At 44.5% G+C, this 22,452-nt stretch overlaps 1 protein-coding gene across 6 annotated transcripts in view; it reads left to right on the top strand.

Moving 5' to 3' along the window:
* PLEKHH1 (pleckstrin homology, MyTH4 and FERM domain containing H1) overlaps positions 1-22,452 on the top strand; it is an 81,537-nt gene that overhangs the window by 8,656 nt on the left and 50,429 nt on the right. For 5 of the 6 annotated variants that reach the window (XM_048854067.2, XM_048854065.2, XM_048854068.2 and 2 more), the window contains exons 2-4: positions 1,225-1,392; positions 14,551-14,613; positions 19,726-19,875. In XM_048854067.2, the coding sequence (XP_048710024.1) occupies positions 1,225-1,392; positions 14,551-14,613; positions 19,726-19,875 (381 nt within the window). The remainder of the gene's footprint in view (positions 1-1,224; positions 1,393-14,550; positions 14,614-19,725; positions 19,876-22,452) is intronic. The other variant, XM_075129634.1, reaches the window with a different exon arrangement.

Below are 22,452 nucleotides of genomic sequence, written 5' to 3'. Positions count from 1 at the left end.
TCACCTAAAAAGAATGGGTCAGGTTTGGGAATCTCCCTCACGTCCTCATCCATGAAGACCCATGTAAAGAATTAATTTAGTCTCTCTGTAATGGCCTTATCGTCCTTGAGTGGTCCTTTAGCATCTCTATTGTCTAGTGGCCCCACTGGTTGTTTAGCAGGCTTCCTGCTTCTGATATACTTAAACATTTTTTTTCCTGTTACTTTTTGAGTCTTTGGCTAGCTGTTCTTCAAATTCTTTTTTGGCCTTCCTAATAGTTAAAAGTTAGGATAGTTAAAATCCCCCATTATTATTGCGTTTTTAAAATTTGTATAGCCTCTCAAATTTCCCTGAGCATTTCATTGCCACTATCCCCATCCTGGTCAGGTGATCGGTAGTATGTCCCTACTGCTATATTCTTATTATTCAAGCATGGAATTACTATCCATAGAGATTCCATGGTACAGTGTGATTTAAGATTTTTACTTCATTTGACTCTTCTTTCTTTCACATATAATGCCACTCCCCCACCAATATGCCTAGTCTGTCCTTCCGATATATTGTACCTTGGTATTACTATGTCCGATCGATTATCCTCATTCCATCAAGTGTCTGTGATGCTTATTATATTAATATATTCTCACTTAATATGAGGCACTCAAGTTCACCCATCTTAGATTTTAGACTTCTAGCATTTGTGTATAAGCACTTTAAAAAAAATTGTCACTTTTTTGCTGTCTGCCATTATGTGATGTAATTGAATGGGACTCTTTCATTTGACTGTTTCTCATCAGATCATACACGTATTTTATCATCTTCGATCCTCTCCTCCTTACTATATTACTTACTTACTACTATAATTAATAGATTGTCCCCAAAGGAATGTCTCAGTCCCAACCATGTGCTCCTCTCAGCTGTCGGCTTTCCCCCAGCTCTTAGTTTAAAAACCTTAACATTAACAAAGCTTTGTCTCATGATAGTCCATGTTGACTACCAGTCCTAGTGGCTGTGCTGGAGGTCTTGTGTTAAAGGTAGGATGGCTTTAAGAGGACACCCCACAATAGCATGGTGGAAACCTACACTATTCAACTCTCTACATAGTAGGCTAAAGCCAAAAGCTTTGGGAGAAGGCATCTCCCCTACATGCCCTCGGAGAGGAACTAATGGAGAAAAACCCTGCCAGATAATCATTTCAAAGTTTGTATTTTTCTTTTCTCAGTGTTTTTTTTTTTTTTTTTTTTAAAGAGTACTTTGGAGGCTCTGCCTAAGGAGACGAAGAGCTTTGCCATGGCAGAGCTTGCAATGGAGAACAGCAGCTGCATGGACTGGCAGAAACGGTGCCTCGCATTGGAATCCCAGCTCTTCAAATTCCGTCTGCAGGCTAGCAAGATCCGAGAGTTACTAGCTGAAAAGGTGAGGCCAAAGCTATGTACTAGAACATGTCTACCTACCTATTACTGGGCTATGCAGTGAAATCAATGAGCAAGAACAATCAGTCAGTTGTACTACATCTGGACCTAATTCCCACTTACACTATAGTCACTTTATATTGTTAAAGAGCCTGATGGTGATGTGCCTCCCAGCGTGGTATAAAGTGGCATTAGTGTAAATGAAAATTGGGTCCTGTGCATCTGACATATTATACCATCAGACTCATTTAATGCAAAGGCTCCTTAGTGGCTCACTGGAATTTAATATTTTAAATTTTCACCTCTGGAGACCTTTGTTGAGATTTTGTCTCAAGTCACAAATGAAAGGAGTTTTGCAGGCTTATTCCAGCTTCTTGTTTATCCACACCACCACACAGTCTGGCACAATTGGCAGTCTCTATCCAGGGAATGACTCTGACTACTGTAGGGCATAGACACAATAGCAGAGTTGATTTGGATCTTGGGCCAACAATAGTGGAGGATGCTGCAGGTCCAGATTGGGTTGGTATTAGAAGAGCTTAGAGGGGTACAGAACTATGCTGTATTGTGACAGTTGTGTCAGGTCCCAGGCCAAAACTGTCAAGGGGAACAGCCGCTCAGGACTGAGACGCATTATCAGTGTTGTGCAGGGGAAGCTTGTACAGCACCTTTCTGTCTTAAAAAAACTACTTTTTGTCTGTCCCTCACTTTCTTGTCCACTAAATTCACTCAAAGTTGGGGAGGAAGAGAGAAGGAGGTTTTTACTTTTGATATTCTGTGTTATACACACACACACACACCTGGATTTCTTTTTCTCTGAGATTATATTTTTTAATTTATCAGTGTTTTGAAGAGGGGAAAACACCATCTGTCTGGAAAGTGAGATTGAAATGCTCTGGTAACAGCAGGTTTATTTATGTTCTGCAGAGGGCTGCAAGTCAAAGCTCATTCCTTGAACTCTTCATGTGAAATTATTTCCTGCTAGTGTAGCTCTAGTAACTGCCTTTCTACAGGTTCCCACAAAGCATAAGGCACAGGATTAACCTTTAGAAATTAAGAATAGTACTTTCAGCCACATGCATTTTTGCTGGGACCCCTTTTATTAACCTCATGCCTGTATTAATACAGCTTATAGTTTGCTTTTGATTCCCTCACTGGATCCAACGTGGTTTATGATAATCCAATTTAAGAGGGTTCAGCCAATCAGTTATTTGTATGGTGGTAGCAATTTCCTTCAGTCATAGTTAAGTAGGCAAGCTGCAGACATCTTAACACTTTTTTAATCTGTCCCTGATGATAATTGTGACCTACATCAGTTTTGCTCCATTTTACATTAGGAACCCTTGTTTGTACATTCCTTCAGAAAGCACAGTTATCTCAACCCCTGTAGTGATTTTCAATCTTACTTTCACTTTAATTACATTTGCACTAACATGATATAGAGCGTTCCAGTCCTGTTCATTTCACACTTCATACAGGTCTGAGAAACTCTCAGCTCACTTCATTTTGGGAAGGCAGCATCTGGGCTGAGCTCCTCCAAGGCCTGTCCATACTGGGGAGACTTTCTAACCAGTTTTAAAGCCAGGCAGCTAAGCAAACTTTATGCACTGTACAGAGCCAGAGCGTAGGCCTGGTATTAAGGCAGCCAGACCAGCTTTTATGACACCAAGGAAATCTAAGCCTCATTTCTTAGGCTGTGTATAGCCACTTCCTAGTTTTATTTCTTTCCATGGAAATTCTTAGACTAAATCCACATCAAACTAATGAAACTGTTTATTAAATCTCCTTCTGGAGCATGAACACACCATACGCTTGTTTGACTCTCCCCTCCATAGAACCTTTGATGAAAATCCTGGCCAAGGACAGTGTCACCTGCTTCAGGGAGCCCCCTGCTATGGAAAGGGAAGCGACTCTGGGGCTAATCCAGCCCTTCAGTCAAAGCAATAGGCCCTTTGTTCCCTAATCTCAACAGTTTGGTTCAGTGATCAAGTTACTCTGTAACCAGCTGTATGGCTTTGTGATGTGGTTTAATGAAAGGTCAAAGAGCGGGGCCCCATATACTTAACGTATATCAGGAGGGGAGAGGAGAGGAGGACAAGTTAAGGGTCAGGTTTCAGGACATATGTGAACTTGCTTGTCCAAGTGAAGTTTTACAGTACACAGTGCCCCTGCTGAATACAGATTCTCCACCATCTGATCGTGGTTAGGTGGCCTGGGTCAGGGGTTCAATCTCTCTGAACTGGAAGACTGTCTGCAGACTCACTCACTCCTCATTCACAGTCTCTTACCAGCCTTGTAGCAACTATGGCAATTGCTTACATGGAAAGGGTATATTAGGAGAGCATCTGTTTGTTTAGCTGAAGGTAATAAGTGTTCTTTTTGAGGAGAGAGAATCCTACTGTCTGTTTTTGCTCTTCATTTCCGCTCTTCCTCCCTCTCTCTGTTCCCCAACCCCTACCCCACCTCTTCTGAGAATGTCTGTCTGTCTCTCCTTCTCCTGTACCACACAGATTTCTCTTTCAGCTGGTACCTCTCCTTCCCCTGGTCGTACTGCCTGGGCTGCCTCATTCCCTTCTTTCCTGGACATTCCTCACCTGCTGGTGGCTGGCTCCTCTTCCTTCTTTTCAGCTGCTAGTACAGTCCTCCAGGCTCTTCTTTACAATGAAGACTCTGAACTATGTATAAGCTGTTGAAAACAAGGAGGACCAGCATGATATGACTGACCAGCATTCTACAGATGACCAGGAAGTGCCTTTTTAGATTCCCAGTAGTCCCACAAGCCTCCATTTGGGAACCACTGGCCTATGTGAAATGAGTGTGCTGGGGATGTAGAGGGCAAATGCTTACTCCCATTCAGTGGATAAGTGTCCCCTTCACATCATCCCAAACTGACACCCCTTGGCAATTTCCATTCATCTGTTTAATAGATGAACGGAGAAAAATATTTGGGTTGTGTGCATTTGTTTGTGATCCGATCCTTAGTGCTGTCAGGACAAGACACTCATCTCTAGGGCTCTATGATGAGGGACTAGAACAGTGTTTTCTCAGCTCCCATATATCTTTCCCTCCCACACACCCCTGCTCCAAATCTCTTCCCCCTCCCCTCACTGCAGAGTAGAACCCCTCTGTGTGCCAAAATTGCTACCTTATCACCCTGAGTGGACAGTCTCTTGCAACTCAGCTCAGACCTACTTCCTGGAAGTCCCTACTTTTGCCAAGTTGTTCATGAGAAGTATCAATGTAATGGTTATGGAGATATCAGAACAGTGACACTTTAATATATACATTTTTAGTAAATTTGTTCAGCCATATAAAACCACTCCTGCTCCTATTGAAGATAATGGCAAAATTAACTGGCACCAGTTATGGAACTTTATCTGAAATTTTTAAAAAGAAAAAAAAATTGCCCAAAAAGAAATAGCTATTGCATAATTTAAGACAATACAAATATTTCCATTTTTTTTATTCCAAGGGAAACAAGTTGTTAAGCAACCATCCCTTTAGAGCATTTGCAACCTAAACATTATAGCACTGAGAGAACTGGAAAGTGAACCAGAGTGAAACTGACCAGTCTAGCATTGCTATCCAAGTGAAGTGAAGTGAAAATACTCCACAGGTAGTGTTGCCAATTTTAGCACAAGTCTTGTAATATTTGATATTTCTTACTTAGATTGTAAACTCTTTAGGCCAGGGACAGCCTAGCACCATGCATTCCTGGTCCATGGCTGCGGTTCCCAAGTGCTAGGGTAATACAAATGATAATGAAGCCTTGCCTGTTAGAATCAAGAGAATCTCAGCTTTCAAAAATGTTTAGCCCTCATAGCTGTGGATAAAAGTTTGAAAAAGTGAACCACATGTACTGTAAAGACTCGGAAACCAGAAGGCAAATAAAGAGTTTGGGTTTTTAAGCCAATCTAATGATATTTTGGGGGATCTGATCTGACTAATGATTTTTGAACCCTTGTGGCTGGTAATACTCTACATTTTATGATGCAAATACATTAAATGTTAAAAAGGGTTTCAGACTGAGTAATCTACAGTGCTGCTTGTAACATAAGGAATGTTTATAAAGCTAATACAATTTAACCCAGTGTCCTTTCCATGCAGTTTTGGACAGAGGAAGTGGAGTTGCACTTGTGAGGTTACGTATTGACAGCCTGATCCCATGGAAACTTAACTATATAAGTAAAGTTACTAAGATTTAGGTGTTTGTAGAATCAGGTCCTTAAAACTATGTCAAAGATACTAAAATACCATGTCTTTATGAGAAAGTTCTGCATTCCCCTCAGCCCGCCATAGGTGCTAGAGACTGGGTTCTAGGAGTATATGTACATCATCAGGGATTGTGTGTCTTTGGTACAGGCATTTATTTCCACTCTCTGGGTTTCTCACACACAGAGGGGGATAATCATCTGTTGGTGAGTGACATGGCAGACTGTTGCCATGGCAGCATGATGACCTGGTTACAAGTGAGCTGTGGGCCTCTCAGAAAAAAGAACACACAAAAAAGCTGAGCAACAAATTAACTTTAAGCCTTGGTTTTATTTTGAATGCCTGACTGAACATATGAGCAGAGGTCTGTTCATGTACGTGGCAGGCAGGTTCCTACGCAGCCTTTAGAGGGACCAGTTGCATGGCTTCTCACTTGTTTGTATGGAAGAGGGATGCATCTTATAGCAATCCTTTGAAAAGCCTCTTATACGCTCGGGTTTAATATGGCCATGGGGCTTTGATGTTAGCTTCATTTTGAGACATTTGAATGACAAATCTTTGCCTTTCTGTAGCATATGCAGGAGATAGCATGGGATAATGGTGGAAGTACAGGAATGGAGTTGGGAGAGAGGCCTTTTAATCCTGGTTCTTCAACTGATTTGCTGTGTGTCTGGGGACAAGTCACTTCATCAATGTGACTCAGTTTCCCTATCTGTATAATTATGAAGTATTTTCAGATTTTAAAATGGAAGAAGCTATATAAATACTAAGTATTATTAATTCCCCTAGGAATATCAAAGAGCCTTACAAACAGGAGTATATTAAGTCTTATCGCAGGCCCTGTGAGTTAGGTGATACACAACCGGTTAGTACAGGAAGTGAAGACTATCAGTTCACTTTAAACTGCATGGGGAGTTTGGGTGTCAGAATTTAACTCCTCTGTAATTTAGCCTGGTCACCTCAATCTTACAGAAAGTGTATGGAATCTTTAGTGACCACAAGTAGTCATGACCTCAGTTTTATATCCTTCAAAAGTCACCAGTTAGAGTAGTACTAAGCCAGCTAGCATGATGCTACTTCAGAGGGAAGAAAAGCCAATACTTCCTGAAAAATCATGAGTTTTCTTGGAAATCTATCATCCAGGTCCTGACCTGCTCCAGTCCTGCTTATCTTGTGGGAGATAATGGTATCGCAGCAGGAAGAGTTAATTCTGCAGGAATTAATAGATGGTTACATACCTAGGATATTCAACAGCATCTGGTAAAAACCCAAATCCAGGATGACAAGTTCCAAAGGTACACTCAGCAAGAGAGCATGGGTGCATTTTGAGCTGTCAACTCCATGCTCATTTGAATCATAAGGTGGGGGATGTTTCTATAAAATTTAAGCAATACAGGCAAGGGGAGAAAAGTCACAGAAATGCCCATCTTGTGGGTAACAGTGAGGGCATAAAGCCATTTCCTCCGCTGACTCTAACACAATGGTCATCCAGCATTGATTTTTGTTCCACATTTAAAGTGTCCCTAGTTTGCATGTAGCCCATACTGGTAGCTGTCAGAAGCTATTACCATTTGGCGGTGGCTATTCAGGGGCTTACTGTATGACAAATGTAGTGGTGAATCTCCAGTCTTAGTGGACTTATGTTCACATGACAAGACCCACCACTACCATTAACACTAAATAGCCTCCAAGTTGACTTCTCTGCCAAGATTACCAAGGACTGATTGGCCAGGAATCAGAACAGGTGCAGCATGGACAGTACCCAGGCAAGCTTCCATAACATTTCCCTGCTGAACTATTCCATCCTCACCTAGACGGATTACCTTTACAAGCTGGAGAGGAGTCAGGCTCCATGGCCCATTAAAGCCTTGGCCTCTTGGCTGAGAACACTGAAAATGAGGGGAATTTAGTGCTCATTGTGATATTTTATGCTAGCCCTACCAAACATTAAGTTTAGTGTATGTAATTTTGTTTGCTGTTTGATCATTAAAATGTGTGTACGCGCACACACACACACACACACACACACACCCCTCTGCTACCTTCCATTTGAGGATATGAATATGCTCTACAATAATTAAACTAGTGCTTACAATCCCTCTGTCTGGGGGGGAGTAACATCATTCTCATTTTACATATGGGGACACTTGGGCTCAGAAGTGTTTATGACCGCATTTTCAAGAAGATGGCACTAATTTTAGGTGATCAGCTTGAGATGCTTAAAGCCCAATTTTTCCAAGGGACTGATCTGCTGCTCCCACTAACTTTAATTGCTCTTTACATTTTGTCCTCTGTCACACATCATTTCAGAGATAAATAGAGCCCAGCTGTGACAGGTTTGGTCACAGAGACCCCCTTGCGACTGTCACCTGATGTGCTGAGACTACCTCTGAGCCTGTTTTCCCTGCCAGCTTGGGACTCTAGAACCCTGCCTTGTTGAGCCAGACATGCTAGCCTGGTGTAACACAGACTCGGGTCTGGTCTATGCCCCCAAAGCTGCAGACTTAACTGAAAACAGCTTAGCAGGTCACCTGCCTCCAGTACCCGAACACTCAGCTCCCAAGGGGATCCAAACCCCAAATAAATCCATTTTACTCTGTATAAAGCTTATAGGGGGTAAACTCATAAAGTGTCTGCCCTCTATAACACTGATAGAGAAAGATGTACAGCTGTTTGCTCCTCCAGATATTAATCACTTACTCTGGGTTCATTAATAAACAAAAGTGATTTTATTAAGCATAAAAAGTAGGATTTAAGTGGTTTCAAGTAATAACAGCCAGAACAAAGTAAGTCACCAAGCAAAAACATGCAAGTCTAAGCCTAATACATTAAGAAACTGATTACAGATAATATCTCACCCTCAGAGATGTTCCAATAAGCTTCTTTCACAGACTAGACTCCTTCCTGGTCTGGGCCCAATCCTTTCTGTGGTACAGTCCTTGTTACTTCCAGCAGACAGCTAAGGTGGAAAGCGGGGGTTTTCTCATGACTGCCCCACACTTCCCTGTCCTGCTCCATCCCTTTTTATAGTTTTGGCACAAGGTGGGAATCTTTTGTCTCTCTGGGTCCCCACCCCTCCTTCTAAATGAAAAAGTACCAGATTTAAGATGGATTCCAGTATCAGGTGACATGGTCACATGTCCTGCGAGACCTCATTCTTCATTACACACCCACGGGCTAGCCCACCCCACACCTTTACAGAAAGGCTTGCAGGTAAATAAACCATCTACAACCAGTTGTTCTAGTCAATGGGAGCCATCAAGATTCTAATCCACCATTAATGGCCCACACTTTGCATAATTACAATAGGACCTCAGAGTTATACTTCATATTTCTAACTTCAGATACAAGAACGATGCATACATACAAATAGGATGAACACTCAGTACATTATAAGCTTTGTAATGATACCTTACAAGAGACCTTTTGCATAAAGCATATTCCAGTTACATCATATTCATAAGCATATTTCCATAAAGCATATGGAGTGCAATGTCACACCAGGTATCCCTGTTCTTAGTTCTTTGTGTAACGCACACACCTCTTGGGTGTGGTGTTCTGTCCCATCTCATGGCACTGAGGCCACTTAGAGAGAGAGATAAAATAAGTCTGCTCTACAGCCTTAGGTAACAGCCAGTTGGCTTTTAGCTCTTGTGGTAGAGGCTAATGCACTAAGCTCCAGAGGCCCCAGGTTTGATCCCGCCCGCCAGCGACTGGGGTCTGTCAGTATTACATGAGCTCAACTACAACTGTCTATCTGCTACCACCTGCTTCTGCCTCATAGAATATTAGGGTTGGAAGAGACCTCAGGAGGTCATCTAGTCCAATCCCCTCCTCAAAGCAGGACCAACACCAACTAAATTATCCCAGCCAAGGCTTTGTCAAGCCGGGCCTTAAAAACCTCTAAGGACGGAGATTCCACCACCATCCTCGGTAACCCATTCCAGTGCTTCACCACCCTCCTAGTGAAATAGTGTTTCCTAATATCCAACCTAGACCTCCCGCCACTGCAACTTGAGACCATTGCGTCTTGTTCTGTCATCTGCCACCACTGGGAACAGCCTAGCTCCATCCTGTTTGGAACCCCCCTTCAGGTCATTGAAGGCTGCTATCAAATCCCCCCTCGCTCTTCTCTTCTGCAGACTAAATAACCCCAGTTCCCTCAGCCTCTCATCATAAATCATGTGCCCCAGTCCCCTAATCATTTTTGTTGTCCTCCACTGGACTCTCCAATTTGTCCTCATGCCTTCTTCTATAAGGACATTAGGAAGTACTGAAAGCTTCATATGCGAACATGTTCTTGTGAGGCTTCCAACATTTTTTGCAGACCCAGGATGGATTAAGACTAAATCATAGTACCCAGAACTACCAAAAGGCTACCCCAAAACCCTGTCGCCTCCCCAGAACAGTCTCTTGCTCCTACCACTTCTCTCCTAGAGAGCTTGTCTTCTACTCTGAGTTATTGATCTTTCTCTCAAGTGAGGCAGCTGACCAGCAGCAAACAGCTGTGCACAGAACTACCATCTGCTGCTTCATACTCATCGCTTTGTCCAGGCTCCCTGTGATATTGGGCCCTGGATTCCAAGGGTCTGGGTTTAATCTCATCTTGTGCAGACTGAAGAGTTTGGGACAAGCATCTAAGTTTTGGGAATTTAGATAAACTGAATCTTTCACAGTTCACCCCTACTGCAAAGAATATTTGGAAAAGGGGACAGGGAACATATGAGTCAAGTAGTAGTCCATATTGCAAAAGCATCCACCAATGCTGTTGCTGTAGTAAAGCAAGAGGGAATGAAAGGTCCATGTGTTTCCTAGGTGCTGTCTCTGGCCTCCAGGTTTTCCTGGCACGGAGTCAACTCTCCAGGGAAATGTTATGGGAATGGAGGAAGCTCTCAAACACAGCCCTGTGAACACAAAGGGTCTCCAGGACCCTATCCTACAGCTCTGTGTTTTTCTCCAGTAGGAGGATCAGTAAGTGTGCAAATATTACTTTGTTGAGAGAGAGAGAGAGAGAGGAGCTGGGAAGGACTAGCTAAAGCTTGAGAGGGATCAAAGCCAGACAGGCTCTGAAGGAAGGAGTTCTTGACAGTGCTGAATGTTTCCATAGAAGAGGCTAAAGCCCTGGGGATGACACTGTTGAGGAACAACAAAGAGTCCAGTGGCATCTTAAAGACTAACAGATTTATTTGAGCATAAGCTTTCGTGGGTAAAACCCCCACTTCTTCAGATGCATGGAGTGAAAATTACAGATACAGATATAAATATACTGGCACATGAAGAGAAGGGAGTTACCTGAGGTTACCTGGTCTGTTAGTCTTTAAGGTGCCACTGGACTCCTTGTTGTTTTTGTGGATACAGACTAACACGGCTACCCCCTGATCCTTGACACTGTTGAAGAAGGGAAATAAGAGCTGAACTTTATTTGGGCTTGATTCAAGCCCAAAATGTAGGTTTTATTAGAAGTGATGGCAGTTACAGAACTGAATGTAAACAAGTATGTCCTGAAATAAAAAATCTACTCATTTTAGGAGAGAACAGATGTAAACCTTCCCCTGAAGCATCTCTGAAAATCTAGACCCAGCACCTTTGTACTAGAGCAGTGGTTCTCAAAGCCAGTCCGCCGCTTGTTCAGGGAAAGCCCCTGGCGCGCCGGACCGTTTTGTTTACCCCAATGGGGACTGCAGGAAGGGTGGCCAGCACGTCCCTTGGCTTGTGCTGCTTCATGCAGCCCCCATTCACCTGGAGCGGTGAACCGCGGCCAGTGGGAGTCGCGATCGGCCGAACCTGTGGACGCAGCAGAGCACACTGTACTAGAGCACTGGAACCAGGAAATGAAATTGGTTAGAATACTCTGAGTACATTTCCCAGATCTGAGAAAGAGCTCTGTGTATTTGGAAACTTGTCTCTCTCACCAAACAGAAGTTGGTGTTGGTCCTATAAGTTATTACCTCACCCACCTTGTCTCTCTAGGATACTGCCACAGAAGGAGTGGAGGTAGTTTGTGCCTCTTCTATTTAGAGGGTTATGAGCAGTGCTTAATTTGTGCCAGGACTTGCCAAGGCTGAGCCCCAGCTCTTCTGGGCTTGTTGAGTCAGTTATGAAAGTAAAAAAAAAAAAAATTGCTTCAGCCCCAGCACCTCTTTCATTGCAAATTAAGTACTGGTTCTGAGGCAGGGATGGGATGGGGGTGGGGGTATGACCAGGGTGAGGGCGATCCTGAAGGCTGCCCTAAGTTGTGTCCCTGATGGGTTTTGAAGAACACAATCACTGGGATACAGGTCTGCCTAGCTTATACCCCATCACATTTTACACCCAACACATTTTGGGCTGCTGCAGAGACAGCACAGAGGCGGCAGAGCCCGATTTGTGCCTGGCACAGGGCCCCTCGACAGTGGGGATATGCACTGACAGGCCTTACTCCTGTCCTATCACAAGGGGAATGATAAACTGAGTCTTCTGTTAATAATGATGTGAATCTGACCCTCTGGTTTGACTATCCTAGCTGATTGAAATGCAAATGGAGGAAATGTGGCATCAATAGTGAAAAGTAAATTAGTTAGTGCTGAATCAATGCTACAGCATGCTGTTAGGATGTGCTGTGCTCCTTACCTGCTAACATTTGAGAGCTACAAAAAGGGATACATGAAAAGGAAAAATAGGGACATTCTTTTAAATGCCACTGAAATTATGGAAAAGTCTTGTAGAATTTAGAAGGGATGAAACCAACAGAATCTTTACAGACCTTTAGTTAGGGATCCAAAGAAAAAATTCAAAAAAGTTATAGAATTTAATAGAGAGTGAGGTTTTTCTGTGTTTTTTTGAACTATCCTGTAGAATTCTATAGCAGGGATATAATTAGGGCCTGTAACAGGGTCCTCTGCCCGCCCCTCTTCCTGGGGCCCGCTGACTGCCCCAATAAAGCTCAGAGAGGCTTCCTGTTATGCAGCACCTTTGACTTTATTTACACACACAGTTCTCCCACCATCAGTGTGGAGCTATGTACAAGGCTTACAGGATTAGTTCCCTCCTTCCCAAGCAATCAGCCCACAGCCAGAAGACTGCCCATTCTCCTGGTAGCCCCCCTTCATACTGGCTCCCAGCCCTCATAACTACTGGCTTGTCAGGCCCACAGGTGGAGCCAATCCCCAGGCCAGGAATCATGCCTGTTACACCAGTCCGAATCTATTCCTCTTGATTGGAGCTGGCTGAGCAGGGGCTAATTAGGTGCTTTTGCAGCAGCACCTTGCTACATGGCCCTACCAAATTCACAGCCATGAAAAACGCATCGTGGACTGTGAAATCTGGTGTGTGTGTCCGTTCCCCCCCACACACACACTCCCTGGTGAAATCTGGTCTTTTGTGTGCTTTTACCCTATACTATACAGATTTCATGGGGGAGACCAACGTTTCTCAAATTAAGGGTCCTGACCCAAAAGGGAGTTGCAGGGGGTTCGCAATACCGCCACCCTTACTTCTGAGCTGCCTTCAGTGCTGGGTGACTGGAGACCAGCGGCTGTTGGCTGGGAGCCTAGGTCTGAAGGCAGAACCGCTGCCAGAACAGCGCAGAAGGAAAGGTGGCAAATACCATACCAGGCCATCCTTACTTCCGCGCTGCTGCTGGTGGCAGCTCTGCCTTCAGAGCTGGGTTTCCGGCCAGTCCCGCCGCTCTCCAGCTGCCCAGCTCTGAAAGCACTGCCACCGCCAGCAGCAGCACAGAAGTAAGGGTAGTGGTACTTCAACCCTCCCCCGCCCCCTGCAATAACCTTGCGACACCCCCCCCCAACTCCTTTTTGGGTCAGGACCCCTACAATTATACCACCTTGAAATTTTAGATTTAAATAGCTGAAATCATAAAATTTATGATTTTTAAAATCCTATGACTGTGGAATTAACCAAAATGGACCATGAATTTAGTAGGGGCCTAGATACAATTCACTATCAAAGTCTATAGAAAGTTTATAGTTTCTGTTAACTCTATAGGGGTTCTATAGTGGTTTGGAATAATAGAGTGAAAAAACCCTATACTTTGTGCTACAAGTAGGGCCTGTAGGGACAGCTGGCATGTGTGTTCGTTGCCGGGGTGCCACTTCTTGCTTGAATTGTCCAACAGAGGTTGTAACCACTTGTAAAGCCTATGATATTTTTGGCAAAAATAGGCCCTACACCAAATTCTAGCTTGGGTAACTACATTCTGCCTCTAAATCCTCTCTCCAGTTTAAACTGGATACAGTTGACTTCATATTTTATCGTTACATAGTTATGTAGTGTGTTTGTGTTTCACTCCAGACATGGCTGCATTTCACTGAAGGTGAAGGAATTCCTGTATGTTTAGGATTAAATTCCGTACTCTTTAATCAAGCAGAGACATCCATTGACTTTGCTGTGAGCTTTCCTTCAATTAAGGACCAGTTAGTTAAATTCTTTGGGATGAAAGGTACAATAGGAATGTTAAATGATCATTAACCTGTAGTTGGTGAGATTAGGGGCTGCTTTTGTAGCTAGACCACAGTATCTACTCGACCTATTTAGATTTAGATAGTGTATGTAGCCTACTGGGAGCCATTCAGAGCTGTATTCAGTTTTATTTCCCCCTAATAAAGAGTCACTGTTTGGAGAAAGCACAGGAAAGAAGGATGGGCTATAGTCACACTACTTGCAGAGACAACCCACCAAGTATAAATTGCAGAGGCGGGTCAGGGCACCAGGGATGTTCCTTTGACCCATGTAATGAATGGTGAAGCTCACTAATGAGGAAATGGTTCTTGCAAATCCAAAAGGGGTGGCAGGGTAGGCTGGGGGAGATCAAAGATCTTTGTTTCCTGGTCAGAGCTGTCCAGTTAACCCCATGAATGCCAAAGATCAAAGTTCCTGTTAAAGAAACCAGCAGCTTATGAGTAAAAAAAAAATTAATGATTCTGCTCACTGTCAAATCTCTTTTCTGGCTGTGAAGATGCAGGAGCTGGAGCAGAGAGTAGTCGAGGCAGAGCAGAGGGCTGAGAATGCAGAAAAACAGGTAAGAGGTTCTCCAACACTGACACTGTTATGAACCCAGCAAGCCTGCACTCTTAACAGTCTCCAAACCACTGTAGAGAGAGCACCCAACATTATGAAGCTTCACTGGGGAGACACTTATTACAGAGCAATGAATTAATATTTCTGGTCCTGCCCCGCTATCCTCCTGCCTGAGTTTCAAGGGTGGCCCTAAAGGAGTTAAGCCCAACACATGACACCTGCATTTCAGTTCTGCAACCAAAATAGTTGAAGAATCCTGCAGAGAAGCTGCACCTTTACCTACAGATCTGTGGCATGGAGGCAGATAAGCCAATGGAGTGACTAACTGTCACACAGTATGTCACACTGGACCACAGAATAACAGCGGGCTATTGCAGATCAAGATTGAAGTGCAATGTTGGGGCACCATAGAGGCTGTAAAACACAGTGCAATACACAGGAATGCTGTTGTGAGACTGACTTATTTCCTGGCCCCAATCCCATGACATTGCTCAAGATTACAAGATATTATATACCTATGTCACGTTGCATGGGGGTCAGTATCCACTGGTTCCTGTTTTAGGGGCCTCAGAGTGGAATAGCTGGCGCTACCGCAGTTCAGGATTGAAGTACATTGACATAGCTTTTAGAGGGAAGCTTGCATTGCCCCAGGAGCATCATCTCCTCTCTTCCAGGAGCCCCATATCACTCCAGAGAAGTAACAAAATAGCTTAAATTCCAGACCCATTAGCCCTCATGTGGGATTCTCTGACCCTGGTGCAGTTTTTCCAAAGTGAAAGCAAGTGTACTATGAAATGTAAACAAGCAACATCTCAACTAGAAACATCCCAACCCCCAATAAAATTATACTGTGTGTGAAGTTAACAACGAGCTGGTCCCCATGCAAAATGTCTGGGTTGTTGGCACCATGCTATCAGAGGTTCCTCTCCTCCCCCTGCTCCCTGTGAACAGCTCATTGTTGAATGCTGAGATGATAATGGCAGAAGTGAGTGGGCAGCGGATTAGGAAAGGATTGAGCATAGGACTGTAACACAGGTCAGTGGGTGAGACAGGCAAAGAGATTGTAGCTATTGCTATTGTTGAGGTCACTAGACCACCTGGTGACTTAATTAAAAGGTAATGGCCTTGATTCAGCCTTGCTGATACAGAGGTGGCAATTGCACCCCCTGAACCAGCAGAGCAATGGCATCTACCTCTCCCCTCCAGGTGTTCTGCCAGGACAGCATTGTTTTACATTCCAGCCAAGGCTCTGTAGGAAACCCACTAACAGAGGCTGACCCTTCCAGCCGATTCTTCCCACTTTCTGGGAAAAACAAGCCCGTTCTGTACTTCTGGCAGAGTGGAGATTCTTCAGGTTGGTGGTGTGTGCCACTGTGACTGACCCTTACCGTAGCACACTTTCCACCAGTGAGAGGCCTGCAGCCCAGGCTGTACTGCCATACATGGGCAGAACCCAGGGGAGTGACTTGGGCCCCAAAAGTTGCTGCTTTTCCAACAGCACTACCCATATCAATATCGAGAGAGAAGCGGCTTTTCAGTAGAAATGCTTTAATTACATCCAACAGCTTTAGGAAGTGGAGCTGCCCCTCCCACAAACAGGTATATTCTGGGTGAATAAGAAGCATTTGGCAAATGAAAGGGCTCCCCATGGAGTTTAGAGTCTTTTGTTTTCTTTCACCCCATGAAACTGGCTGTTTGGATTGCTAATTCAATGGGCTCCCACAGCTGCCATCCTCAATTAAAGAAACCACATGTCTGCAGTCCCTACTCTGAGCCTCCAGTACAGAGTCAGCACTCGGGCATCAGACACACACATAAAAAACATCCGACTCAGTGAGCTTAGCTTTCTGGCTGGGATGGCAGGTGCCTGCCTTTCTGATTCAGTGCAAGGGAGAAGCAGTTTGCTTCTCTCTGTCTAATGCAGACAGACAAGGGGACAAAACACAGCTTCTGCAAGTCTGAGGTGAGGGCTGCCCAATGGAGCGTAAGCTGCTCTCTCATGCAGAATCTGTGAAGAAAGCTGGTCATTGCCAGCACTCTGCCATACTGGCCCTAAGCCTTTGTCAAGACAGAATGGCATTTGGGAAGAGCTGGTTTGAGAATTATTCACAACTCAAGTCTTACTGACAAGACAATGGTACCGGGTATTTGACACTCATTAAGTTTTGTAATTACCAGGCTGAGTTAAGTTGAAGGAGGTCAGTTTGTCATTGATAAGGAACTTTACTATCTAGCAAAACAAGTTCGTTATAGAATCTTCCATACAAACTAGACTCAGACACTTCATAGGGTTAGACGATGATGATAACAGTGGGAATTAGGAAATAGGCTTGGGAAAGAAAGTAGTAGTAGTAGTCTCAGAGGGTTGCAAAGAAAAGTCAGATTCTAGAGCACTAAAACTTTGTAATACAAAAGAATTCCCACCTGTTCACATGAACTAGTGTTGGCATCCGGCTGGACCTCAGCCGGATTTGACATTGTTGACCATGAGATTCTGCCATCTCACCTGAGAGAGATAGTAGAAGTCCAGGGTAGAATGTGCTAAAATGGTCTGAGCCAGGGGTGGGCAAACTTTTTGGCCTGAGGGCCACATCTGGGTATGGAAATTGTATGGCGGGCCGTGAATGCTCACGAAATTGGGGGTTGGGGTGCGGGAGGGGGTAAGGGCTCCATCTGGGAGTGCAGGTTCTGGGGTGGGGCCATAAATGAGGAGTTCAGGGTGCAGGAGAGGGCTCCAGGCTGGGGCAAGGGTGAGGGGGGTGTGAGGGCTCCGGGTGGGGCTGGGGATGAGGGGTTTGGGGTGTAGAAGGGTGCTCCGGGCTGGAACCAAGGGGTTTGGAGGGCGGGAGGGGGATCAGAGCTGGGGCAGGGCGTTGGGGCATGGGAGGAGGTCAGGGGTGCAGGCTCTGTGCGGCACTTATCTCAAGCAGCTCCTGGAAGCAGTGGCATGTCCCCTCTCCAGCTCCTACACAGAAGCATGGCCAGGTGGCTCTACGCGCTGTCCTGTCCGCAGGTGCCGCCCCTGCAGCTCCCATTGACCGTGGTTCCTGGCCAATGGGAGCTGCGGGGGTGGAGTTTAGGGTGGGGACAGCATGCGGAAACCCCTGGCTGCCCCTACATGTAGGAGCCAGAGCGGGGACATGCCACTCCTTCCAGGAGCCATGGCACACGTGGAGCAGGGCAAGCCCCCAATCCCACTCCCTGGCGGGAGCTCAAGGGCTGGATGTGGCCACGGGGCATAGTTTTTCCACCCCTGGGCTGAGCCCTTCCTGCAATATCACTCCCAACAAGCAGTGATGAGGAAATTGCACCCCTTACTGGTGGAGTTCCACAAGGATCAATTTACTCTCTGATCTTTTTCCACATCTATATGCACCCACTAAGTGAACTGGTCAGATTGCACAGACTCAAGTGCCAGCAATTTTCAGATAATACTTGTCATTTACCATGTACAACCACACCACTACCACCAAGGTGGCCCAGTGCTTGTGTGAGATCAGCTTTTAAATTAATACCAGTTGGCTAAAGCTAAACCCAAGCAAGGCAGAGGTGATGCTGGTGGGCAGATGAAAGTATTCTGAAGGACTTGCAGCCCTGCTGCAGTCTCTGGTCATTGAAGACACGTGCCTACAATTGGTCAGTTCAGTCCATAGCCTAGGTGTACTCTGATTTCTCTCACATAGCAGCATCTGCAAGTAACATTTTTACCATCTACACTCGGCTAGAAAATTCCATCCCATTCTAGTGGACAAAGGTCAGGCCTCAGTTATTCACTCATTCATCACCTCTTAGATGGTTTATAGCAATGCCTGGGCATGAAGTCTTCCGCACTGCAGAATGCAGTGTTGTCTTCTGCGTAACTCCAGCTACTGCAAAATGCAATGTTTGTCTTCTCAGCAACACAGGCTATGGCAAACATATCAGACCTGTCTTCCACTAGCTAAAGTGGCTTCCAATAGACTTATCAAATTAAGTTCAAGGTCTGTCCTTATCTTCAAAGCACTCCATGACCTGGGCCCAAGATACCCACAAGGATCATCTAAAGCTCCAGGATGGAGACTGTGGTCAACAACTCTGCTCCACTGGGACAATGGACTCTTAACAAGAGTAAAGCTCATCTGTGCAGGAGACAGAACTTTCTTTGGTGGTCAGCCTAAGACTGTCTCATGAACTCCCCCAGGAACTAGGGACCATCACAAACCTCACCACTTTCCACTCCAAGTGCAGGGTGCATTATTTTGACCTTGCCTTCTCTAATATAAACACGTAGCTGCAGATAGTTATATTTAAAACACGCCCCCTCCCTCAAAACAAGACACTTCACTGCACATGCTTCTCCCTCTCGGGAGAGGATGAGAGAGCACACACACAAGTGTTACGTGGCTTAATGCACTACTAGAAGGCCATCAAATACTACAGTGATAAGCATGGTATAAAAACCTACATAAAGTAGAATAGAAGGGAGCCCAAAGGGAGGCAAGGCTCTGATGGGTTTCAGCATTTTTACCACTGTGTTAGTTAGCAGGTTTAACCTGCACAGTTGCAAAACCACCAGAAGCTGTCAAAGCTTTGTCTAAACTAGGGATCATAGCAGTGGGAATTTTTTGGTAAGTTTCCCCAGTGTAGTTACAACACAAAGGCTTTGAAGAGGACAAGTAGGATCTTGAAGTATTGAATCTGGTATTAATGGGGGTAAATAATTCAATATGGTATTCGCAGTAGTCAGTGTAGAGAGCCCTGCCTTTCTATATAATGTAGGGTATTTATATGGCCTCCCTATTACCACAGATTGTGAAGTGCTCAGATACAAACTTGTATCTTCTCTTGTTTCTCATTGCCTTTCACCCTGTCCCCCAATGATGCCAGTGGCAATGTCAGAACTGAACACACTGCATTTGAAAATAAAATTAATTGCAGAGTACCTTAGGCCTGTAAGAGTGTTTTTTCAAAGGTCAGATTTTTCTTTCTTTCCCTCCATCATAAAGATGAGCCCCCATTCAGAGTGGTTACCACTAAAGAAACTCATGCCATCACATTCAGTTTTCATTAACTCCACCACTACCACCACCACCACCCATGGTCATTACAGTGAAAGTGTGAGGGTATCTTTCAGGTCAGAGAAATGGAAGAGAAGGTGAAATTGGCCAATATGAAAACCAGCGAATCAGAGAGTACCCTATACAGAAAATACCAGGAGCTGCTGGGCACAGTGCAAGGAAAGGATGATCTGATCGGCAGACTGAAAATGCAGCTGGAGAAACAGGTAAAGCCACCTTCCACTGGGAGATCTGTAGCATGCATGGGCCAGTGGGACTGTAGGTAACATATGGTGCAAGGCTTTGCTTATCTCTCTAGCATCCATGTGCTTTCATCTATGCCAATCTGTGAAGGGAAACAATCTCCTTCTGGCTGGTAGGGTGACCCGAGTCTTTCGTACAATGGTTCTCTGATCAAAGCAAGATTCCTCTCCTGCAAAAAGAAAAGGAGTACTTGTGGCACCTTAGAGACTAACCAATTTATTTGAGCATAAGCTTTCGTGAGCTACAGCTCACTTCATCGGATGCATGCTGTGGAACTCACTTCATCAGATGCATACTGTGGAAAGTATAGAAGATCTTGTGTATAAAAAGATCTTCTATACTTTCCACAGTATGCATCCGATGAAATGAGCTGTAGCTCATGAAACTTTATGCTCAAATAAATTGGTTAGTCTCTAAGGTGCCACAAGTACTTCTTTTCTTTTTGCGAATACAGACTAACACGGCTGTTACTCTGAAACCTGTCTCCTGCCAAGGAGAAATACAGGAATCCAAATAGACAAAACCAAAGTCAAATCTGCCCCCATTTAAGTTTGGGCTGATGGTGATTCATAATGGGATGGGAAAATGCTTTATTGGGATCACTGGTTTAAATTCAGACTAGACTGGGAGAGTGGACATCTCAGACTGAAAACAGCCTTTGACATCCTGATTGTCTATATGATTCAATTCTTAAGTGTAGAGATTTTAGTGGTTCTGGGGTGTGGTAATAGGATAGTGAGTCTCTTACCATTATGTCTTTGATCTGAATCTAGTCTGGGTCATTACAATTTGATTGATGTTCAAAGGCCTATGTAAAATGCATTATATAAGATTTGCCAGGTCTTATCAAACCACTGGTCAATCAAGTCTGAAATCTCATCTCCAGCAGAAGCTGGCACCTGATGCTTCAGAGGAAGGCAAACAAGTAGAGTAATACACATTGCAAATGTTACAATGCTGTACTCAAGGGGGGAAAGGGAGAGAATCCTACCTCCCTGACATGAAGCATGAGATTTGATAACATTTGTAGTTAAGCATATTAAAGTAAGAGTCATTATTTGGTCATAGAATTATCCAGGACTATTTAAATCCAGAAACAGTATCTGAACTAGATGTGCTGCTGTGGCATTGAGTTGCACAGAGCAATTAAAACAATGAAGTAGCAGATTTATTTTTATTTGTTGTATCTGAACGTGTCAATGATTGAGTGAACCCTTTATTCTCTTACTTTGTGAGAGTGCAAAAAGGAGGCGAGTGATCATTTTTACTATCCTTAGTTTCTAATGAACTAGACTCCATGTTATAAAAGCCTCCAGCAGATTTGGCACAAAACCACTATCACAATTGTCACCTTTGTTGTCAGCCTCAGTAGAGAGGCCAATGGCTGAAGGAGCCAGGGAGACTGAACTTCTCCCTCTTGCTCGTAGGCTTGGTTTCTCCTTGTAAGGTATCTAAGCTATTTTTGGAGTGGGGAGCCTTGCACTGCCACCACCCACGCTATACCTGATCTGAGGCTAGACAGAGGCCTTCACTTTCCAGCAGTATCAGTCTAGCATCTTTCAGCAGCAAATTCCCTTAAGAAGGGAAAAAGAGAAAAATGACATAACCGCAAAGCTGATGGCATGGTGTCATTACCCTGGCAATCACTTGGGAAGAATACTCCCTGTTTGATTTCTCAAACATTACTCTTCGTAATATTATTGTAGCACCTACGAGACCTGGCCAGGAACTTATTCTAGGCACTGTACACACACAGAACATACCTGTAAAATCCTCCTTGAGTTTCCCCTCATGGTAGGAAGGTGCCCCGTAGGCACCCTGACTCAGTTCCCCCTTCCCTCCCAGGGTCCCTCCAAACATTTCAGTGCTGTCTTGGGCTGAGAACAGTTTTGTCACAGGATAGTTTTTGATTAAGCACATCTCAAAGGCATAAACTAGAGCCTCTGGCTCTGCTGCCTTTTGTCACTTTTGACTCTTCTTCAGTCCTCAATCTTCCTTCAAATAGAAGGTTGCTGGGCTTATCCCCATCGTCTCCTGATAAAGTTTAGAGGCTCAACCAAAGCTCCAGAGTCTCCATCTGTCTGCTTTTGGCCTGTCTCTCTTCCTTCCAACTCCCAGGCCTCCTTATATCTCCTGACCCCAGATGCTACCTCATCCCCTAATCAGTGGTAGCTAGGATACACCAGTTCAGTCACAGGAGGTGTGACACATTCTTCCTAAAAAGGGGCTCAGTCACTCTGTGACAATATACCACCTATAGACAGACCAGTGCTCCCTGGGTGTCCAGTCTCAGGTTTTGAGCCTGTTGTCCCCGATTATATTACGTTGACTTTGGTTTCTCAGTGAGAGCAACAGCTGTGTGTCACAGGGACCTTGATGGGATTTCAGGCTTTCAAAGTAACCATCCTTCCTAAACCTCCAACTCTAACACCTGCCCTCTAAGCTCCAGATAGAACTATTGACATTTATAGAATTCTCTTCATTCTGAAGGACTGCAAAACATTTTACAAGGTACACACAGGAATTGTTTAATTCTCCAC

The sequence above is a fragment of the Caretta caretta genome, chromosome 6 (assembly GCF_965140235.1).
Source record: "Caretta caretta isolate rCarCar2 chromosome 6, rCarCar1.hap1, whole genome shotgun sequence".
Lineage (NCBI taxonomy): Eukaryota > Metazoa > Chordata > Testudines > Cheloniidae > Caretta > Caretta caretta.
Note: the sequence above shows the minus strand (reverse complement) of the source record. Positions and strands in the feature narration are given on the sequence as shown.